Source organism: Pelophylax lessonae (assembly GCF_965119305.1).
Source record: "Pelophylax lessonae genome assembly, chromosome: 2".
In the NCBI taxonomy this organism is placed as follows: Eukaryota; Metazoa; Chordata; class Amphibia; order Anura; family Ranidae; genus Pelophylax; species Pelophylax lessonae.
Window position 1 is genome coordinate 121,968,908 of NC_138769.1, and position 24,269 is coordinate 121,993,176.

Genomic DNA, 24,269 nt, shown 5'->3' on the forward strand with positions numbered 1-24,269 from the left:
AACATTCTTTTAGGGTTTGGATTCACATTAAAGATTAAATATAATTATACTGTAGCATTAAGTTATTGGGTTTGTTGAATGTGACGGACCACGCTGTCCCTGGATTGTAAACCCCTTTGTTTCATTCTCCTATGAGTTAGGGACATTGCCTTCTATTTAATTTTTTTTTTAATTTATTCATCTACCGAATAAACAACCGAACACTCAGACCCCTAGCAGATTTCTAATATCATCAGCTCAATCCCCTGTCTTCCACACATCGTTGAATATGCTAATACTGATACTCACCTGTTATCTATTGGGGGTTCTGTGTTTACACTTCTGATAATGTGTAGTGTACTTCAATGTCAGAGGCGGACTCTTCCTATTGTCTGTGTATTGAGGTGTGATGTGGATTCTGTTAAGCCTGTCTATCCCATTGTTAATTGTTAATAAACTCACATATTATTTCTGTCTAGATGGCTAGATAGATAGTTCAGGTTAAATTCTATTTCTGTATACAATTTCATCTGCATATGATAATGTAATCAGACTCACCTGACCTGATAGTGTATATAATGTGTGTGAGTGGGTTCAATAAACAGTTCCTGCTTACCCTCAATATAGAGTCTCATCTCATGTTTGTGGGAGAAGGCTATACCAGCTCTCTCGCTCTTCTGCTTGGATCGCTAAATCACTAGCTCTTATAAGAGCAGTTCCTGCTCATAGAATGCATGAAGGTAAAAAAAACCTTCAGCCTTTACAACCACTTTAATGCTTTGTGCATGCTTGTAACTCAGTACAAAAATGTGCCCTCCTGTCATTTGTGTCCATTGCAATGTCTACATATTGCTACACATTAGCAATATTCATGAAGGTTTCCTTCAGACTGATGAAAACATGTAGTGAACAGCTTATGATTCAATATTGGCTATATAGACTATTAAAGATGATTTAATTGCTAATTTCTCAAAACAGTGCTACAAACTAAAAAGGTTCCTAATAGTTTAGATACAAGCTCTTTCTTTTTCATAAAGTGAAAGTGCCAATTGGATCAACCCATTAAAGCTAATAAAAATGTATCTAGCTGCTTGTTATAAGTTACTGCACTTTGGACACCTTAGTTTTGCTCTGACATACAGTACTATTTTACATCAAACAGAATGCCTTGAATTGAAAGGATGCATGTTGCATTCCTCAATTACCAGATCATACTCATTTTGGAATTGGCTCCTAAGTGTCAAGCAACAATTTTACCAAGAACAATAACTAAATTATTCTGGTAAATTACTATACTTTTGTGTGTCAACATAATTCAAGCTTGATAAACAAAATGTGTATGGTCAACCTGAAAGCCTGGAAATCATCTAACAAAATCACTTACATCTGATTATTATCATGGTGGCCACTGTCATGGAATATTAATAGTTATTTCTGTTACCTTTACTTTTTCCTTTGTGCTGGTCTGATAAATGTTCTGTGCGGGTTCTAGTGATTAATTCTACATTGGAAGCCCCATACACCTGAGAAAACAGTTAGAGAGACATGTTTCAGAAGCTTCAGTCTACACATATTTATTAAAAAGTGAGAGTTCTATTTAAATAAATGAAAGGTACTTATCAACCACAAACTATACTGTTAAGTCAACTCGGAAAACCTTTTAAGTTGTAAGTGACCGATCCTGCACTCCGCAGCAAACACATAGCAGAGATTTGATGGAAGTGGACTATAATGCTGCCCGTTTGTCAGGGACCATTACAGCAGTTTTCTTCCTTGGCACAACTAATCTGCTTTGAAATGCAACTAACGCTCTGTCAGAGGCCATAGGGTGTTAACATTTTTAACCACTTAAGCCCCGGAAGATTTTACCCCCATTCCGACCAGGGGGTATTTTGCGATTCGGCACTGCGTGACTTTAACGGACAATTGCGCGGACGTGCGACGCTGTACCTAAACGAATTTGGCGTCCTTTTTTTCCCACAAACAGAGCTTTCTTTTGGTGGTATTTGATCACCTGTGCGATTTTTTGATCACGCGCTATAAACAAAAAAAGAGCGTCAATTTTGCAAAAATAGCAATATTTTTCACATTTTTTTATATGAAATTCCCCAAAAAAAAAATTTAAAAATCAAAATTTTTTTACTTTTTCGGCCAATTTGTTTTATGCTACCTATGTTTGGTAAAAAAAATCGCAAAAAGCGTATTTTGATTGGTTTGCGCAAAAGTTATCGCGTTTACTAACAAAGGGAAAGATTTCTGTCATTTTTGTTGTTTTTTTTTTTAACGTGTAATGGCGGCGATCTGCGATTTTTTTTGCGGTACTGCGTCATTGGGGCGGACAGATCGGACCCTTGACTGACATTTTTGACACTTTTGGGGTTACCAGTGACATTTCTACAGTAATCAGTGCTATATATATGCACTGTTACTGTAAAAATACACTGGTAGTGAAGGGGTTAACTTTATTTGGGAGGGAGGGGCTGTGTGTATCCCTAGGGGCGTGCTTTCTACTGTGATTGGCTGGGGCTTGAGCTGTATGGACACTGATCAACGGATCTACATACTAGATCCGAGTGATCAGTATCCTAACAGCAAGGAGAATGACAGGCAGCTTGTTTACACAAGCTGCCTGACATTCTCCCTCTCCCCCGCCGATCGCCGAGTGACCGGCGGACATCGGGTCCGCCGGTCACACGCGCGGGGGGGTCCGTGACCACGCGGGAGCGGGAGCGCGCCTCCGGGGGCGCGCGCTCGCTCCCTAGACCCTCACAAGCTAGTCACGTAGCCCTACGTCACTTTGCCTGTGAGGGGCTGACTGCCGACGTAGATCGGCGTTAGGCAGTCGGCAAGTGGTTAAAGGAATATATGGCAAGATATATAGACTGCTACATGTGCTAGGTTTAAGGAAGCCGGGAAATGCCGGAGAAGAGAAGCCCGATCCTTCTACAAGTGGTCTGAGCAGAGTGGTAGTCACACAACTGCATAAAGACATATTGTGCACTGAGAAATACAAGTGGAGTATAAATGGCGCCATCCATGCCAGTTGTTACTGCATAGAGAGATTTCATAGTGTGTTATATAGTTCTACCACTGTAAGTAGTAGTAATATTTTTTTTTTAACATAAGCCTGCAGTCCATCTTCTAAAAAGCTGGAAATCCTATTGTGTCCTAATGGCAGAATGGCAGAAAAGGAATACTTGGATTCTGAGTCTAGTGTATTTGTGCAGGTAGCACTCCTAACCTTTGATTCATAGCCATTAATAATCTCCGTTTTCTCGCTCCTCCACCCCAGGATTCCTGATTTGTTCCTGTGCAGCAATGATGAACAAAACAAAAATGATTATAATTAAAATAAATTTAATTAAACTATGATTTTAAAAAAAAAATAAAACCACAACATGATTACCGGAAGCCCAAGGAAAAAAATATACTGTATTTGAATATATCATAACTTCTATGCTTATGCAAATGTGTTTGATATGAAGTTATCACCACTGGTTACTGGAATATTTCCTAGCATACCTGTATATCCTAAGGTAAAAATAAAATCCAGACAAACTTCTCTTCTTTTAGAAGATAAACTATGTTCTTATTTAGTTGAGCATCCTTTATTTGGGCATTTTGCTTCCAAACAAGAGAATTGCTAGATCCTGCCTTGTCCAATTGCATGTGCCTTAGGTCTTCTTTGCAGTAATTGTTGATGTCAATTCAAATATGACAAACTTTGCTTTTGAGATTTGTTTGTATTTAGTACACTCATTCCCATACCAATAACTGTGTTTTTTTTTTTGGGGGGGGGGGGGGTGTTTGCTCACAGTTCTTTAGAATCAAGTTATTTTACATATATAACTTTTATAATAATTACTAGACTTGTGCATTCATTTGTACTTTGAAATTCATATTTGTTTTTTACTTAATACAGCAATACCCACTGATTAACCACTTCAGCTCCGGAAGGTTTTACCCCCTTAATGACCAGGCTATTTTTTGCAATACGGCACTGCGTTGCTTTAACTGCGTGGTTGTGCGACACTGTACCCAAATAAAATTGATGTCCTTTTTCCCCACAAATAGAGCTTTCTTTTAGTTGGTATTTAATCACCTCTGCGGTTTTTATTTTTTACGCTATAAACAAAAAAAGGCTGACTATATTGAAAGGAAGAAGAACAAGGAACCAATCAGTTCTAGTGCATTGCTAACAAGGGACATGCTAATAGGATAATAGGAGAAGAAAGATGCTGCTCCTCCCTTCACTCTCAAGTCACTCTCAAGTCACAAGTGAATGAGGGACAAGATATGTCTCAGGACTGTAAGGACAGAGATATGAATACTTTGACATGTAAAACAGCCCCCTTATATGTATTTCATATGGGTATTTGGTTGTTTGCATGGAGTTCAGTTTTAATATATTATTTTACTAGGAAACGTATTAATACTTTTGTTAAGTAATGATGGCACATCCTAATTATGAAAATCCATTTATGACTGTTAAAGCAAAAAAGAAAAGTCCTACACTCAGATATGATTCAAAGAAGGCTTTTTAATACTAGCATCTGAACACACAGAATAATTTTTGAAAATGCTCAGGTTTCTTTCCCTACTCTATAAAAATGGAAAAAAATGTGTTGGATATTCACCTTGTAAATAAAACTATCTGTATTCTACAAATGCACTACAATTCTGCCGATTCCACTGACCTCTCAAAGGCAATGTTCTTGGTGTCCAGCTGAGTAGTGACTACTGGGGCTGTTAGGCGGCTCATGGCCTGTTCCTCTGTGGGCTGCACAGCAGCCAGGAGAACTTCATGGTCCTGGGAACCTAAAGTCAGAGTTTCAGAGAAGACAACTCTTCTGTCATGGTCGATTTCCATGACCACGGCGCTGGTGTCTGTGGGTATATAACAAATATGTACTTAGAGACAGAATGGGAATCCCATACCTGCAAAATTCCATAAAACACTAATGATAAAGTGTAGTACCTACAGCATACCTGACCTGACTGCAGTATAATAAAATCTGATTGCTTACTATGGGTCTCTGTAGTTTGCACATTATTATTGCATTTTGCAGCATTTTGGTAAAAAAAAATATCTACTTAAGTGTCAAGCAAGATACATACAGACATAGGGGTTGATTTACTAAAACTGGAACATGCAAACAATCAGCTTCAGCTTAACTGAAGTAGCTGAAGTTAGAAGCTGATTGGCTACCATGCACCAGACTTTTCACAATCCAGTTTTAGTAACTCAACCCCACAAAGTCCTAAATATAGTGATCCCTCCCCTTTCAAGTTCCATAGGCCTAATTATTTTAACCAATCAGAATATAAAGGGTTTTGAAAAGATATTTTAGCCTTTATATTGTCCCAAGACTGCACCTCCATGTTCATCTGCCATCTGCTATCTATTAGTAGTTTAAACTGGTCATCTACTAAGTATGAGCTGCATGGTGTAAGGGATATTTTTCATTTATTTTAGAATATAGTGGATGTAATATGAGGACTTAAAGATATTCTAAGGACTTGACTTCTATTTTTTGTAAGTAATTTATACCTACTATTTTTCCTATTGAATAAGCCCAATATCCTGCATACATTTGAAGTGGCAATAACTGCTGTACCTTCAGTTATTATGCTAAGCAGAGACCACGACTGTAATCAAACTCAACAATTTACATGGCTCTTTTTTCCCCTAAGACAACTCACCTTGTCCCCTGAAGATAAAACTGCGGTTCCCCCGTTGCCAAGTCATATGATCAAAGCCAAGCAATGTAGTGTCTACACGAAGGTTCTGCCCACTCTTCCAAACCTTGTATGTGTCACTGGGGCAGATCTTGGAGACCAAGGGCACTAAAAAAATAGAGAAGAGCTTCAAGCACTGCAAAATCTTAGTAATCATTGAAACAAGTTCCACAGGCCACGTTATAGATTTTAGATTTAGCTACACATTGTCAGAGATTTAGACTCCACTTCTTTAATATGAAAGATTCATTCATCTTCTGAGCAGATAAAGAAAAGCTACATCTTTGATGTGTATTCAGAAAGTCTCAGTATGGTTCCTTTGTAAAGAAGATTATCATTCTATTTTTATACAGCAGAGCAAATTTACAACTGCTTGATTCAACAGACCTAATCACAGACTGTCTAATTCTCTTAAGATACATTTCAGGGTTCGGATTACTGTTGTGAACAACATATTTGTGATAAAAAAAATTCATTAATGCAAAGAGTAATACCTTATAACTATAAAGCTCAACTCGAGGAAAAAACTTCCATCCCTCCCTCCCACCCTTCTAACCCACCCTTCCAACCCACCCTTCCAACCCACCCTGCGTTACCACATCCAGGTCCCATTACCTCTGCCTGTGGGGACCACTAGTCTAGCACTTCAGATTAACCCTCACTGTATGGTCCCCTTGACTCTCCTTGGGCTGACATCAATAGTCTTCTGTTATGGATCCTGAGAGGACCCCTCCAGTGAAGAGGCAAAAAGAATTGTACACGTCATGCAGGCAGTGATGTGTACATCCAGAAAAAGAACCCCAACAGGAAGTATACAGAGAGGAGAAGGACCCAGTGCTGGATAATCAAGTGACCATGGTTTAAGGTAAGTGAAAAAGGGAATTTAGAAAGGTTTGTTTTAATCATACCAGCGATCAGTGAGAGGGGAGGTTGGAGGGAGCGATAGAAGGGGGGGGGGTTAATTTTATCCCAGAGTTGGTTTTTAAACAAATGTAAAGATTGAATGTATCCCTTCCTACCGTTCCATTTTTACTGTAAAAATTGGTGCTGCCACAGTGGGTGAGGTGGACAGTAACTCTTTCATTGCATTGGAACCCTCCCACATACTGTATGTATATTACCTTCCCACATCTTCCTAAAGAATGTAAACACACCTCTGGGATATAAATATACCCACTTCATCAGGGGTTAGATAGTACTTAGCCATGGGATTAGACTCAATAAAGTTTGATTGAATGTTTTGTAAAATATTTTTGTTCTCTACAAACAGGGTTCAATGGCTATTCATTGAAAAGGCCACTGAGTTACTCAGCAAGCATCAAATTATATCTATATATATGTTGAGATGATCACTTTCAAAATATTCCTCTGATGTCATCCAAGTAAACATAATCAGTCGTGTGCAGACAACCCTGATGGCAATCAAAAAAACATCAAACAACTGGTCAATGAACCATTCTCCTAAAGAGAACTGCCGTCTGGGGTACCTGCTGGTTTAAATCAGCCAAATAGGGCCTAACCATCTAAAATCTATAGATAAAATATCAATAGCCGTAGATAGGCAGAAATCTTTTGCTGCTATCCTCACTTGGTTCTTGGACTCCCCTTAAATCCAGAGTTGTAATTATGAGATCACCTGCTAGTGAAATATAATATTGCTAATGGATCATAAAATACAGTGAAGCTCTATGATAAGCATTTTTTTTTAAAATCATAACACTTTAGCTCTTCAGCAGGATGAGGTCAGAGCAGGGCTCCACTTTTTCTGAACATACCCTTTAATTAATGGACATAAGATAAACATATAATAATATAACATGTAGCCATTCTGAAGAGCCAGCAACTTTCTATAAAGCCACATATAGCTCCCAAAATGCATAGAGGTTTTAAATCGATTTTAAAGAATGAGTTGTTAAGGTGTTGGAAAAAGTAAGTCTTTAGACTGACAATATTTTGAGAATCAAAGCCCATTGATACATTTAAATGTATTTAAGATTTTTTTTTTCTTCTACATTTTTAAATTTTACTTTAGTCAACCATTGAAAATTATTTAATGTCATTAAAGATTGCATCAATTTAGTGATTTTTAGATTATACTTTACTACTCACCCCAACTGGTAAACTCCCATTTCATTTCCACATAAAAGTCCTGTGCCTGTAACAAGAGATAAAGTAGTAATATAAAACATTCAAACAAAGTTAAGATAAAATTGGCCACATCTGAAGTGGAACTCCAGCCAAAATGTTTTGTTCATGATAGAGAATTGGGAATCTCTGTCTGTGTTTAGGTATGAAAAATGTTCCTACCCTCATGACTGCTCAGAAAGGGAACCTTGCAACAAGGCTTCAGGCAACAATAAAACTAAGAGTGAAGTTTTTATTTTTCTTCACTAAGCAAGTGTTTTTTTTGCCAGAACCATTTTACTAGACTAGGGAAGGAGTAGAATCTCTCCGATTTTTTTTTGCTCTTTAATGTCCATGGTTGGGCACAATGGATAAGCGAATCAGCCTGGGTTCAGTATCTGAACGGCTTCACTCATTTTGTGAACTTTGAGGTGAACCCCCACTGAAGTCTATGGGGATGAATCTTGGTATAACATTCTGGCCATTTGTAGGAATAATACACATGTATTGTGAAACAAAAGCTATGGGAAGGTGGGCACTGCTTTGGGGGACATGTATCAATTTTACAAATAGGAAAGAAAACAGTACCTTTCCCTACACCAAATGTTCACCTTTCCATGAAAGATCCAACACACACTGATAATATGAATGCAGTGAGACCACCCTTCTTATCAAGGGGCTTGGTTATCGTTTTTTTTCTGTTGGCTCTTGTGACTCAGCTGACCAGGGAGAAAAATTTTGCACTGCATTATAGGTTGTTTCTTGTTGCAATGGACATATTAGCAAGGGTTATTCGGCTGACCTGTAGGCTCAGCGCAGTGCACCTGCGGCTTTCCTGCAGAGAAGCTGCACTAAGCCATAGTCTTTTGTTATAGCCTGCAGGTTTGGTGCGCTTTCTATAAGCTCACCTTAACTCCTGAATGCAGGATTTTTGGTGTCCTTTCAGAAACTGCTCCACACCCACAAGATATAATAGAAGTCTATGCCAAAGAGCAGCTAACCTGAAGGAAAGCCACCGGTGCACTGCAGTGCAGGAAACCTGCAGCACATCAGTGGGAAAGCAGCCTTAAAGGGGGCTCAGGGCAGTAAGGGTTTATTTACATTTGCAGCTTGGGAGGCGGTAAAACCTCATAGTTCATTGTGGCCTGCGAACGATTAGCAAATCACCTAAGTGGCCCTCGCTCTTCAAATGGTTTAGTGCCTTATTTTCACATATTATTTGGCATTGTTGTGCTGTCAATGAACCAAAAAAAACGTACTTGCCTCATTTTTTTCTATGCACCGTAAGACAAGATATGTGTTCTCTATTTAATGTGCTGCAGTGTGCTGGGAGGTGAATGCAATTGTTTACTCCATGATTGTGCATTGGGGAGCCATTGTAAATAAATTGCAATGCACCAACCTATGCATATACTTCATGTACATACAATACATTAACATGCGTGTATAATAACACATGAGCTCTTAAAAAAAAAAGGTAGAATATCTTTCATAATTGTTAAGATCTATCTACATTACAGATCATGCTGTGTTTTCACCCCATGGGAAATATGATAAAATGAATGGAAAAACTGCCCAAAGCATCTTTATAAATTGGTTAAACAGATGCAATAAGTATTCTTATAACAGGTAAATGAAACAGGAATCTTCCCAGTTAAGGTTTACAACATGACCAGCATATGACTTATTAATTTTCACTCCATCCGTGATTTACAGTCCTGGTTTATTATCTGTAAGCAATCTACAATAATAATAGCAACAGTCAATAAGCTTGCTGGCTAGGTGTAAAGCAAGCTATAACCAGGTTCATTTTTTTTTTTTTTTTAATTCCCCCCACCCCCAACTGGGAGATTGTATTCTGACAGCAGCACCTGAGAAAAAAATGACAGCGGCTGATCAAGAAAAATCTTCCAACATGTTTGACAGACGCTAATCAAATGATCAACTTCTATGGAGCAGGGAGGGTCAGGCACTGATCGGAATTCACCAGGTCCCTGATGAACCAACTAAATTGTGATTTGCTGAACAATACTTGGCTGACTCCTAGGGCACAATTGAGGTAGTGGGAACAAATGGTTGTCACTGCAAAAATCATTTTAATAAACAGAACCAGAATGTTTTCCTTTCAAAAATATTTTCAGGAGTAAAAAAATACAACTTTTGGTCTTTTTTTTTATTTCTACTGACTTGGGTTAACAGTAGCTAATATAAAAATTTCACATTACCCTATTTGCTACCAACAGCTGTCAAATGTGAATCTTGTAATCCAGGAACTTAGATAAGTGGCTAAAGCTGGCCATAAATGGAGCGAATTTCACAGGTTCATGATGAGATAGCTGAAATTTGAGTCATGGGTGGGCCTATCAGCACCCTCCTGCCTAACATCCTTCAATTTGAAAATTGAAGGAGGTGGCTGAAAATTTCTACCTGAACAGTAGTTGCATTCAATCAGCTAATGCCACTGTTCAGGGTATTCTCACAGCTGTGGGTATACTGGATGTCCAAATACAATAGTGAGCACAAGAGATCCATCCATCCACATTATTTAGCCCCCATAAGGGGCGGAAGAAGAGAAATCCTACAGTATATGTCCAGATTTACTGAGGATCTGTGACTACGCACCAGATCCACAAATGCACACATATCTGGCTGTATCACCTGTATTGATCAGGTGACCAACACTTCACTATCATCCTCTTCTATAGTGATGGTACTGTCTAGAATCTTTAGATCCTCTTGCAAAAGAAGTCAAAAGGTATAAAGCTACTGCTGGACTTTCTTAGTAGCTTGCTTAGCATGAACTCGGAAGCAATTAAGTACTCAGTTTAAATATTTATTGTGAAAAAGGTATGTTATACAAATAAGAAAATATTGCTATAAAATACTATTTTTTTAACCTTTAACCAAAAGTTTACCTTTAAAGTGTATCTGAGCCCAAAACAAATATGTAATATATTACAGCTTACCAGTAGATGCAATGGCTGCATTTTCTTTCATATTTTAAGCTAAGAACACTTCCCTTGAGCCTAAAAAATCACAAAGAACTTTATCTTTACTGTGTAAACTACTAATCCTATCAGTTCACAATGTAATGGAGATTTAACAAAGGCAGACATGTTTGAAGTCCAGTCTGTGTGACAACCATGGCTGCCACTATAAATACAATAATGAAATGAGTGTAGACACAAGGTGTTATTCACAGTAATACCAGGTGAAAAAAAAAAGTCTACAAAAAAGAAATGAATCTAATCATCACATCTAAGGACTGGTAAGCTGCAATATATTATATTTGTTTTTGGGTTTCGATAAACTTTAAACACTGCTGAAATTAAGTCCAACTATAGGGTTTAATAAATAATCCATGATTCACCTCCAGGACATCCAATGATATAAAACTTAACATTTATTATCAGAAATTATGAAATGTTTCTAGCACATAGTGCTATATGTACAAAACTTCACTTTTATGGTTCTCCTGTTGCTAAATCAAGAATTAAAAATGGAAAGTGCATTTAAAAAAAGAACTTCAGGAAGAACAATTTAAAAGCTTAGGAGGAGGTAAGTGCATATTGCACTTACCTCTGTGGTGTCCTTCATTAGATCTTCTGCTTCTACTTCCAGCTAGCTACTTTAAATCAAAAGCTTCAAAGCAGGAGGCAGGGACTGCAAGTTTGCAGGCAGCGGGGGTGCAGAAGGGAGAGATGAGCTTTGAAAGCACCACGATGGACACCACAGAGGTAAGTGTAATCTACATGTTACACTTACCAACCCCAAAGCTTTTAAATTAATCTTCCTGGTGTTTCTGAAAGTGGGTTTGTTCATCAGTCAGGAAGTTAATTTTACTGGCACAAAGTTAAAGTACACTAGAGGGAGAATATCCTATCATTAAAATATGGCACAGCAAGCCAGAAAAGTGTAAGTAATATTCAACATTTTTTTACAGGTAAATGTAGAATAACAGCTCAAAGTACTTACCGAGAACACACTAGTTTTGATAGTTTGAGAACAAAATAAAGAAGATAAACATTCAGGTTCATCTATGGTAGGCTATCAAGAGTATATGGGGAAAATAGTTATTTGATCCCCTGCAGATTTTGTAAGTTTGCCCACTTACAAACAGATGAAGGGTCTATAATTGTTTGTTATCATAGATGTATTTTAAGTGATAGAGACAGAATATCAACCAAAGATCCAGAAAAACACATGATACAAATGCTAAAAATAGCACTGCAGTTCAGTGAGTTAAGTAAGTATTTGATCCACAAGCAAAACATGGCTTAATACTTGGTGGAGAAACCCAGGTTTGCACACATCTCAGGAGGAATATTGGTCCACTCTTCTTTACAGATCTTCTCTAAATCCTTAAGGTTTCTTTGCTGTCATTTGGCAACTTGAAGTTTCAGCTCCCTCAATAAATTTTCTATAGGACTAAGGTCCAGAAACTGGCTAGGCCACTCCATGACCTTAATGTGCTTCTTCTTTAGCCACTCATTTGTTGCCTTAGAGGTATGTTTTGGGTCATTGTCATGCATAAAGAGTCAATCCTTCTCTTTTCTCCCAATTCTTCTCTGATTTATTTAGATGTTCATTGCCAAACTTCAGACGGGCCTATACATGTGCCTTCTGGAGGAGGGGGACCTTGCAGGCGCTGCAGGATTCCATCCACAATCCATATTGTGTTACCAATGGTTTGTTTGGTGACTGTGGTTCCAACTGCCTTGAGATCATTCACAAGCTCCTCCAGTGTAGTTCTATAAAGGAACAAAGAGCTAGCGCTCTGGGCTGCTGTAGTAGGGTCAGATGTAACCAGTATGTAAGCAAATGATCAGACAGTGAAGTTGGCTCATAAATATAAATACAGGTAGTATGACAATATGATCATATGCATAAAAAATCATGGAGGATATTCTAGTCCATAATGATGAATAACAAACCCAAAAAGGGGAAGAAAGTGCCAATAGGAATTGAATGTAGGTCTGCAATAAGGGCTAGCTACTCAACACAGGGAAGTCGGCTCTGTGAGAAAAGCATATGAACAAACAAGCAGAGCGCCTCTATGTGCAGTATTGATTTATTCCAAGGAAGCACACGATAATGTACAAACTCACATGAGATAAAAGATCATAGGCTCAGTCTGATGCCGGTGGTCCGCGGGAATGGCAGTGAGATCCAGCGTCCGGGAATATGATGGTAACTGTAGCCGGTTGGATGGAGCCGGGAGACGGAGAGGCCGGCTGTGAGTCTTCCGGGTTCGGCTGGTTTCCGTGTATCAAGCTGGAACGCAGCATATGCCGCGTGACGTCACCTGGATCAGGGGAATGACACGATGCGTTTCAGAGCATACGCCAAGCTCACAATGGGCATGCGCGCTCTGTTTTCAAGTGTAGGTACGGGTGAAACAAGAAGAAGCCTAATTTATATCAACAAGCTAAGATAATGGGTGTATCCATCAACATGACAACCAATTGAAAGAACAATGGGAGTGCTAAAAACAAAAGGGCTGATGATTAAACAATACCCTACATTGTAAGAGGAAAATATTCATACAGTATAACCGGATACAACAAAGTAAAGAAGTAAAAGTAGTAAATAAATAAAGATATGTATATATATGTATATACGAAAAAATTATTTTTTAAGAATAGTGAATGATAATAAATGTGAAAAATGAATATAAATTAAAATAAAAATAGTGATAAAAATAAATATAAAAATAAAAATAATAATAATAAAAATAAATAAATGTAAATAATAAATATTAAATATAAAAAAGTATGAAAAATAATAATAAATAATAAGTATGGATAATACATTTCTTGGATAAAAAGGAATAATAAGGAGAAGATATATTAGGGATATGGCCATTAAGGCCATATGGCTTGAGCGTATCGAGGGTGTAAATCCAGAAGGTCTCGCGCTGGCATAATTTAGAGAAGCGGTGAGCTTCTGAAAGATTATTGGATATAGCCTCTATGATCCAAGCGCGCAGACCCTCAGTGGATCTATTGTGGGCTTCTAAAAAATGCGTGGGAACACTATGTTTGTCTGAGCCCTCCTCTATGAAACGGCGATGTTTGCCAAACCGTTGCCTGAGGGGACAAATAGTGCGACCCACATATAATAACTTGCAGGGGCAAGTGAGGCAATACACCACATGGTCTGTTGAACAATTGTAAAAATTGTCTAATGGATAAGTTTGACCATTGTGGGAAAAATATTTTAGTCCATAAATTATGAAGTCACAAGTCTTACACAGTTTTTTTCTACATGGATACATTCCCTTAAGGGGAATAAGGTTCAAAGGATGAGCAGTCTTATGCTCAGGCAATTTGCTGGGGGCAATTTTGTTTTTAAGTGTGGGAGCTCTTCGATAAGTAACTTTTAGTCTAGAGTCTAGAATATTCTTGAGGTGGAGGTCTTGTAGGAGAATATTCCAATGCCTATTAAGAATATCTTCCATCTTTTTGTATTTATTATGGAATCTGGTGATAAATCTAGCAGGCAGATTTTTACTAGACTTTTCAATTTTTGTTGGTTTGCCAGATACATACATGTTGCAGGCCTGATCAACTATATCGGAGGGGTAACCTTTATCAAGAAACGTTTGTTTGAAATGTGAGCTCTGAATGATATAGTCCTGATCTCTGGTACAATTTTGTCGAAGACAGCAAAATTGTCCTTTGGGTATATTGTTAACCCATACCGGATGGTGGCAACTCTTATAATGAAGATAAGAGTTACCAGCCATAGGCTTGGTATAGTTTCAGGCAGATATCTGTTTGTTATCATGACCTACTTCAAGGTCCAAAAAACGAAGAGTATCTAAATTGAACTCAAAAGTGAAAGAAATTGCAATAACAATCAGTTAGCCCTAAGTAACAAATGCTTCTATATCAATAGCCTGGCCATCCCAAATGATGAGATTGTCATCAATGTATCTACCAAAACACACCAAATGTTTTGCAAATGGATTGTTCTTCCAAATAAATAATTCCTCCCAATAGTAAGGTTAGCGTATGAAGGGGCAAAATTGGCACCATTCGCCGTACCGTTGGTCTGGAGGTAATAATCTCCATCAAACTGAAAATAGTTATAGGTTAAAGAAAACAAGGTTGAGTCTAAAATGAAAGAAGCTTGTAGCGGATGAAGTGACGGATCCTGAAAAAGGAAATGTTGAATGGCAGCTATACCTACATTGTGGGGTATTGACGTGTATAATGAATTCACGTCAAGTAATAACCAGATGTCATTCTCTTCCCATGAGTATGGCTCAAGGAGTTCTAGGTGTGTGGCATCTCTAATATATGAGTGAAGACCTTGGGCAAGTGGTTGAAGGAAGGAGTCAATGTATTTGGAAAAACCGCTAGTAATACTATCCATTGATGCGATGATGGGTCGGCCAGGAGAGTTATGAAGGGTTTTGTGCACTTTAGGTAAATGATAAAAATATGGGGTATTGAAGTATTTTTTGAAAAGAAAAGCTGTTTGTTTTTTATTGATAATCTGGTTATCACTTGACGTGAATTCATTATACATGTCAATATCCAACAATGTAGGTATAGCTGCCATTCAACATTTCCTTTTTCAGGATCCGTCACTTCATCCTCAACAAGGATTTCCCTTGTTTTGTTTAACCCATAACCATGTTCAGTTTGATGGAGAATTATTACCAATGCTACGGCGATGGGTGCCAATTTTGCCCCTGCATACGTTAACCTTACTATGGGGTATTGGAAGGAATTATTTATTTGGAAGAACAATCCATTTGAAAACATTTGGTATTTTTTGGTAGATACATTGATGACATTCTCATCATTTGGGATGGCCAGGCTATTGATATAGAAGCATTTGTTACTTATTGCAATAACAATCAGTTAGGCCTTTCTTTCACTTTTGAGTTCAATTTAGATTCTCTTCCTTTTTTGGACCTTGAATTAGGTCATGATAACAAACAGATATTTGCCCGAAACTATACCAAGCCTACGGCTGGTATCTCTTATCTTCATTATAAGAGTTGCCACCATCTGATATGGGTTAACAATATACCCAAAGGACAATTTTGCTGTCTTCGACAAAATTGTACCAGAGATCAGGACTATATCATTCAGAGCTCACATCTCAAACAAAAGTTTCTTGATAAAGGTTACCCCTCCGATATAGTTGATCAGGCCTGCAACATGTATGTATCTGGCAAACCAACAAAAATTGAAAAGTCTAGTGATAATCAGCCTGCTAGATTTATCACCAGATTCAATAATAAATACTAAAAGATGGAAGGTATTCTTAATAGGCATTAGAATATTCTCCTACAAGACCCTCACCTCAAGAATATTCTAGACTGTAGACCAAAAGTTACTTATCGAAGAGCTCCCACACTTAAAAACAAAATTGCCCCCAGCAAATTGCCTGAGCATAAGACTGCCCATTCTTTGAACCTTATTCCCCTTAAGGGAATGTATCAATGTAGAAAAAAACTGTGTAAGACTTGTGACTTCATAATTTATGGACAAAAATATTTTTCCCACAATGGTCAAACTTGCCCATTAGACAATTTTTACAATTGTTCAACAGGCCATGCGGTGTATTGCCTCAATTGCCCCTGCAAGTTATTATATGTGGGTCGCACTATTTGTCCCCTCAGGCAACGGTTTAGCAAACATCGCCGTTTCATAGAGGAGGGCTAAGACAAACATAGTGTTCCCACGCATTTTTTAGAAGCCCACAATAGATCCACTGAGGGTCTGCATGTCTGGATCATAGAGGCTATATCCAATAATCTTTCAGAAGCTCACCGCTACTCTAAATTATGCCAGCGCGAGACCTTTTGGATTTACACCCTCGATACGCTCAAGCCATATGGCCTTAATGAGGAATTAGAAATGAGTACCATTTTATAGGCAGTTCTCTTATATCCCTAATATATCTTTTCCTTATTGTTCTTTTTTATCCAATAAATTTATTATCCATACTTATTTATTATTATATCTCATACTTTTTTATATTTAATATTTATTATTTACATTTATTTAATTTTATTATTATTATTTTTATTTATTTTTATATTTATTTTTATTTTCATTTTTGTTCATTTTTCACATTTATTATCATTCACTATTCTTAAAACATTATTTTTTGTATATACATATATATATATCTTTATTTATTTACTACTTTTACTTCTTTACTTTGTTGTATCCGGTTATACTATGTATTTTAATTGATTGTTCAGTTATATTTTAAATGTACGAATATTTTCCTCTTACAATATAGGGTATTATTTAATCCACAGCCATTTTGTTTTTAGCACTCCCATTGTTCTTTCAATTGGTTGTCATGTTGATGGACACACCCATTATCTTACCTTGTTGATATAAATTAGGCTTCTTCTTGTTTCACCCGTACCTACACTTGAAAAAAGAGCGCGCATGCCCATTGTGAGCTTGGCGTATGCTCTGAAACGTGTCGTGTCATTCCCCTGATCCCGGTGACGTCACGCGGCATATGCTGCGTTGCAGCTTGATACACGGAAACCAGCCGAACCCAGAGGACTCATAGCCGGCCTCTCCGTCTCCCGGCTCCATTCAACCGGCTACAGTTACCATCACATTCCCGGACGCTGGATCTCACAGCCATTCCCGCGGACCACCGACATTAGACTGAGCCTATGATCTTTTATCTCATGTGAGTTTGTACATTATCGTGTGCTTCCTTGGAATAAATCAATACTGCACTTAGAGGCGCTCTGCTTGTTTGTTCATATCCAGTGTAGTTCTAGGCTGATCCCTCACTTTTCTTATGATCATCCTTACCCCATGAGGCAAAACCTTGCATGGAGCTCCAAATCGATTGATGGTTATTTTGTATTTCTTCCATTTGCGAGTATTCGCTGCAACAGTTGTCTCCTTCTCACCAAGCTTCTTGCTGATAGTCTTGTAGCCTATTTAAGCTTTGTCCAAGCCTACAATCTTATCCCTGACGTCATTTGATAGCTCTTTGCTCTTGCCCATGATGGTGAGATTTGAAAGGGAGAAGATGATTCTGCGGACAGGTGTCTTTTATACACATAATGAGTTGTCGTTAGGAGCACCTTCCTAAATTGACAGGACTAATCTGTGTATCACATGAGCACATACTGTAGTCAGTTTGTGGGAGCCAGAATTATTGTTGGTTGGTAGGGGGTCAAATACTTATTTTACTCACTGAACTGCAACTCAATTTATAACATTTGTATCATGTGTTTTTTCTGGATTTTTAGTTGATATTCTGTCTCTACATTTTAAAATACACCTATGATAACAATTATGGACCCTTCATTTTTTTTTGTAAGTGGGCAAACTTACAAAATCTGCAGGAGATCAAACAATTATTTTCGCCACTGTATATGTATATATATATATATATTTTTTTTTTTTTCTTTTTTAAATGGAGATAGATTTAATTCACATTATGTAGGTTTAACTATGTGGCATTGATATGCAATTATGCAAGTCAAGTCACACATTTTGGTTTCTATTTAGAGATGTTTCACCCAAGATTCATACATTTTTCTAAATCGAGTAATTTGCAAAATGTGTGAATCCTGGGAGAAAGTTGTGTGCATCTTGTGTTAAAACATTTATAAGTAAACTCCTTTACGTTCAAACATGGGCATACCATGTTCATATGCATTAACAGATACACTTCTAGAAGTAAATGAGTTCAGGGTCCACTGTGATAACATCTTCTGCCATGTGCAAGAAAACATATGGGTTAAAAAGAAATAACTACTCAGTGTATATAAAAGGTTTCATCACTTGTATAGGAAAGTCCCCCAATGCTCCCTATAACAGAGCCACCGAGAGCTCAAAAGACCTAACTAAAAAGGAGAACATACAGTACTAAGACAGGTTGTGTCTCAGGTTTGTTTGTTTGGTCACCAAATTTACTACAATTATTTTGATTGAGACCTTACCTAAACAACCCATCCTTATTCTGTCCAATCCATAGAATATCTTAATTTTTATAAAACTAAAAACCCCAGAGCATCCTCCATGGCCTCCTAAGCTAATGAAAGCTAGAGCTGTCCCAGTAAATAAGATAAAGTGTACCTTTAGCCAAAACTGTTTTTTTTGCTAGCTAGGGGAAGGGTTTGAAAATAAACTCCAGCGGTCCGCTAGCAAAATTTTACTTCACTTTCTTTTCAGGAGACAAACTTTTACCGGACAGAAAAAAAAATCTAAAAAAAAAAAAAAAGTTTTGACTATAGATACACTTTAATGCTTACCTTTTCCACTGCTAATGCAGCTAATCTGTGCTCTAAAAAGGGGAAACGCTTGCCCAAAGAATCTTTAGAATCCAAAACTTCCAGGAGCGTTGGATTCCAGGTCTCCTGCTCCTCCTGCTGGCCCCTACATCAATTCAGGTAGAACCAGTAAATTAATGTAAAATTTGCTTTCTCGTACTTTCTTTGTTAAGCTGGCTGTATACTGATCGAAGATCAGCTGGACCAGCACCATCAGTTTGTGGGCTTTCATGTCAACATAAGTTGAAAGTTTAATAAACTTCTGTCGAAGGGATATGTTGCAAAATTTTCAATTAATCAGCGGCTGCAGCCGATTAGTTCCAGCCACTGAACAGTATATTCTGGCAGCAGCAGGTGACACTATCAGAATACAATGATTTCACTAGGGCAGAGATTGCATACCTTTTTGAGCCCGAGTGCCCAAACTGCGACACAAAACCAACTTATTTTTTTCAAAGTGCCAACACTGTAATCAATAAGAGCCACAGTTAATGGCCGCAAGGGCCTCTCACCAATCCCAGGGACACAGCAATACTTCCTCCGAACAGATGCCCACTCACACTCGGTTGCCCGTGGCAAGGCCCACAACTGGCACTGCAGGGGGGGTATCCTCGCAGCCTCTCTGTCCCCTGGCTCACAGTGTGCTGCTCCAGTCTTTCTCACGATCTCTCTCTCTAACGATCGATCTCGATCCCTCTCTCTCCCCATAGTCTTCCAAGACTAAATGTCCCATGGTGCACTTGTAAACCTCCTCATTGGTGCTTGGATGCAGCCAATTGGGGGAAAGGAGGAATCAGAGCGGGCGGCAATCTCTGTAAGCGCCGCTCTGTTGAGCGCTGCTTGACAGAAGGGGGGGTGAGCGGGGAAATACACTGACAGTCCACAATCGCTTCCCCCCTTGTCACAGCGTCGCTGCCATGCGGGGGGAGGTAGGATTAGAGAGCCCAGGCATCAGCGGCGGCAGCTCCCCAGTATAGTTGGCTTGCCCACAGAGAGGGCCCTGCGTGCCAGCTGTGGCAGGTTCACCATCACTGGACTAGGGGATTCCTCCATCCACTTTGTGTGGATGGAGGAATCTGTTGGTTTTTTTTCCATTCAGTCTGCTGTAGAGATTTGTAAAGTACCTCTGGAGGCATTGTGAGAAGAAGTAAGGTTCAATCATTGTGTAGCACTGCAAAGTAGGAAGCAGAGCCTACAAATGAGAAGATATGGCTACCCCTGAAATCATATATACAAATAAAATGTACTAAAACAGGTTTTTAGTTAAAACATAAAGACACCATTGAGAACATTTTTTAGAAAGTGCTAATCACTTTTAAATGTATACCTAAAAATCAATGAAAATACTATACATTTCATTTAAGTGCTGTGGTAGTGCAGTGCATTAAAACATGATTTATTTGGACCCAATGATCTATAAATAGGTAGAAAGAATAACGATAATAACACCTAATAGTCTTCCTTTTTTCCTGTACATATTTTCTCTAGAGGAATGTAACCCATTTAGTGTCCAAGGTAAACAGGCCCTCAAGCACTGGAGGGATTAAGTGACATGAAAAAGCACATTAGCACTTAGTCACTGAGGACCTTCCTGGGATGAAATCCGGTTTCTACAGAAGACCAGGAAAGTAGCAGGGAATTATGGAACCTCTTCCTGGAAAAATCGTTACAGGAAAAGGAATAATAATAAAAATTAAAAAAAAAAAACAGCTGCATATAGTGAAGGTAAATCAGATTGATATTGTAAATACTACAATTCTAAAATAAGATAATCTGTATGAAGTGCATTAATAAAAAAAAAAAAAAAATTGCAGAGCGAATCATCCTGCAAAAATGCATGTACTTTTGTTCTGTTCAAAATAAGTACTTATTTACTGTGATCGTCAACTCCTTTTAATGGCTATAAGTAGGTATTTTCAAGATTCAAACTATTCTCATGAATGTAGAACAGCCGACCTGGAGAGGAAATAGCCTGCTAGCTTTCGATTCTGCCTGCATTTGCACAGAACAAACGTACGTTCAGTTTTGAAGGATAAATAGCTCTGCAAATTATTTTTACATACTGTATGTGTCAAATGTGTAGGCAGGTGCAGTCTATTTTCTCTACTGTAGGTGGCGCTTGACCGCAGCAGCATTGCAGTTGGAGGGGAAGTCAGAAGGAACATGGTTCCTCTATGGTTCCCTAAGTCACTAGGGAAGCTATCTGATTGGATGCTGTCACCTCATGTGACTCTGGTGGCCATCTTGGGTCAGACAGAGCCTATTTAAGTCCCTAACACATTTCACTTGTGGGTAGTATAGGGACAGGTCATCCGTCTGGCAGGGACAGTGATTAGCGCTAAGTAGAGCTGCACAATTCTGGATAAAATGAGAATCTCAATTTTTTTGCTTAGAATAAAAATCACGACTCTCACATTTCTCGTTGTAAAATCATCTTTCACTTTATACAAAAAAAACTGGGCTAACTTTATTGTTTCTTTTTTTTTAACTCACTGAAGTGTATTTTTTCCCAAAAAGTTGTGACTGAAAGACCACTGCGCAAAAAAAGTATGACATTAAATATTGCAATAATGGCTATTTTGTTCTCTAGGGTCTCTGCTAATATATATATATATGTATGTACACATATATATATATATATATATATATATATATATATATATATATATATATATATATATATATATATATATATATATATTGTGAGGGATTAGCTCGGTGGTAGGCGTGGATGACCCCTTTGGGGGTGCGTTTTCACATAGAGATAGCCGAGCAGTGGTTGCAAGAACCTATCTAATGAAGTCTGTCCCCGACCTACTGTTGGGCAGACTTGGCTGGTCATACAGCAGACTCTCAATAGTCCATGTTTTATCTCTCCACCACAGCACATGTTCATTTAAGCTGTCCCTTTGTTTTTCTCTTCACATGGCAAACATTCCTTTATTTCTTCCACATAGAAATAGTTCGTTTATTTACCTTGAGAAGTCTTCACAACTGGTTACCCTCCTTAGCGCACATCACTTCAGGGGGTCTTCTCCCATGCTCACCAGCTTGTCGGGAGGCACACATCTGACTGTCCTCCTTCTCCCAGCCCACATGGCTTCAGGAGACAGCTTCAGGAGGCTTCCTTTGGACAAATTATAGAGGCCTTAACTTCCTCATTCCGAACAGCTGAAGGCCTTTCAACTTCCTTAGACAGTTCTGGCTACCTCTGCAGCCGACACCCTATAGTAATTGGTGATTTGTCTAACCCAGGTGGAAGTGTAGCTCCTGTCTGTGACTACATTCACAGATTTACCTGACTTCCTGTCACAATATATATATATATATATATATATAATGTTTGGGGGTTCTAGGTAATTTGAGCAAGAAATACTGATTTTAATTTGTAAGCAACAAGTGTCAGAAAAAAGCTTAGTCTTAAAGTGGGTAAACTGCCCTCATTTGCAGACTGAAGTTCATTCCTTTGATCTAAAAGAACCAAATGATACAATGTTTCTCCTTATCTATCATCTCATGTTGATAAATTTGCCAGCTGCTATTTTTTTTTTTCCTTTTTTTTTTGACAGCTCTGAGCTGACAACGGCTCTGCACTGAATCGTGGAAATGCTGGATTAGGATCGTGAGGGTGTTGAATCAAGATCATGATTTTTTAATGATTAATTGTGCAGCACTAGGGAGAAGTTCAAGACTAATAGGGAAGGGATAGGGACACGCCTCCTGGAGACCTCCTCATTTGGGTATTGACCGTCCAGACCGCATTTCACCCCTATAAGACAGATGCTGTTGGCACATCTGAGACCTGCTCCGGTGCACAACACTGTTACATTCTGTAAGTGATCCTGGGTCGGGTGTCTTCCCTTCAGGTTTGCTGGAAAATTATTGAACCTTAACAATAATGCAAGTTCTGTTTTCTGCAACTGGACTCTGAGTGATTACTGCCTCAGCACCAAATATAGCACATTTTCAGCATGGACACACTTTGATTCTGTATCTGGAGGTTGTTGCAGCCCTCTTGAATTCAGACCTCTTGAATCTTGCACACCTCCACTCCCCCAACTCTGCTGTGGGTCTGGAAACTGGCTATAGTAGAAATAAGAGCTACTGCACATCCTGCTGCATGATACCTAGTACTGTGCAGGACAATCAGCAGCAGTTCTGTGTCAAAGTCACCCCCTGATCGTTTGAGGGTATGCCATTACGTACAGTACATGCTGCATTCACTGTAAAGGTTCTAATGTGTTGCCAGGGCAGAATATCTTCATAAGGTCTCTTGCACATGGGTGTAATTAAATATTCATAAAAATGCTGGATCTTGCTGGCAGAGAGGTGCATATAGGCCACTGCACATGTACGTTACATCAATATGCTCCTCCTGGAAAGCAGCTTTTGGATATGTTTTTGGATTTTGGATATGAAAGTAAAAAAACATTTTTTTACTTTCTACTATAAAAGACATCCAATAAAAAATTTAAAATATCAAATTTCTTCAATTTAGGCCAATTTGTATCCTGCTACATATTTTTTGTAAAAAAAAAAAAAAATCCCAAAAAGCTTATATTGATTGATTTTCGCGAAAGTTATAGCGTCTACAAACTATGGGATTGATTTATGGACTTTTTATTTTTGTTATTGTTTTTACTAGTAATGGCGGCGATCAGAAAATCTTTAGCGGGACTGCGACATTGCGGCCGACAAATCTGCCACTCAGTTACAGTTTTTGAGAACCAGTGACACCAATACAGTGATCAGCGCTAAAAAAAAATGCACTGCCACTGTATAAATGGCACTGGCAGGGAAGGGGTTAACATCAGGGGCAATCAAAGGGTTAACTGCGTTCCCTGGGAGTGCTTTCTTACTGTGTGGGGGAAAGACTGACTGGAGGAAGAGAGACATCTGCATTCCTGATTAGCAGGAACACAAGATCTCTCTCCCCATCTGCGACAGAACGGCAATCTGCCTTGTTTACATAGGCAGACCGCCATTCTGTCTCTCCTATAAACAATTGGTGGGTCCAATCACAGCACGCACCCCAGAGCTGACAACAAGAATCATGTAAGGGTACGTAATTTTGCGTTTAGGGGCCGCCCTGCCGCAGTAAATGTACGTGGGGCGGTCCTTAAGTGGTTAAACTACATATAGTTAA

The 24,269-nt window shown here is 38.5% G+C and overlaps 1 protein-coding gene across 5 annotated transcripts in view; it reads right to left on the reverse strand.

Annotated features, from left to right (window-relative positions):
• Positions 1-24,269, reverse strand: part of ANKRD13B (ankyrin repeat domain 13B) — a gene marked incomplete at its 5' end in the record, with an annotated part of 332,368 nt that overhangs the window by 65,074 nt on the left and 243,025 nt on the right. For all 5 annotated transcript variants that reach the window (XM_082245099.1, XM_082245095.1, XM_082245096.1 and 2 more), the window contains 5 exons: positions 1,421-1,502; positions 3,221-3,287; positions 4,677-4,866; positions 5,683-5,826; positions 7,828-7,873. In XM_082245099.1, coding sequence (XP_082101225.1) covers positions 1,421-1,502; positions 3,221-3,287; positions 4,677-4,866; positions 5,683-5,826; positions 7,828-7,873 — 529 coding nt within the window. The remainder of the gene's footprint in view (positions 1-1,420; positions 1,503-3,220; positions 3,288-4,676; positions 4,867-5,682; positions 5,827-7,827; positions 7,874-24,269) is intronic.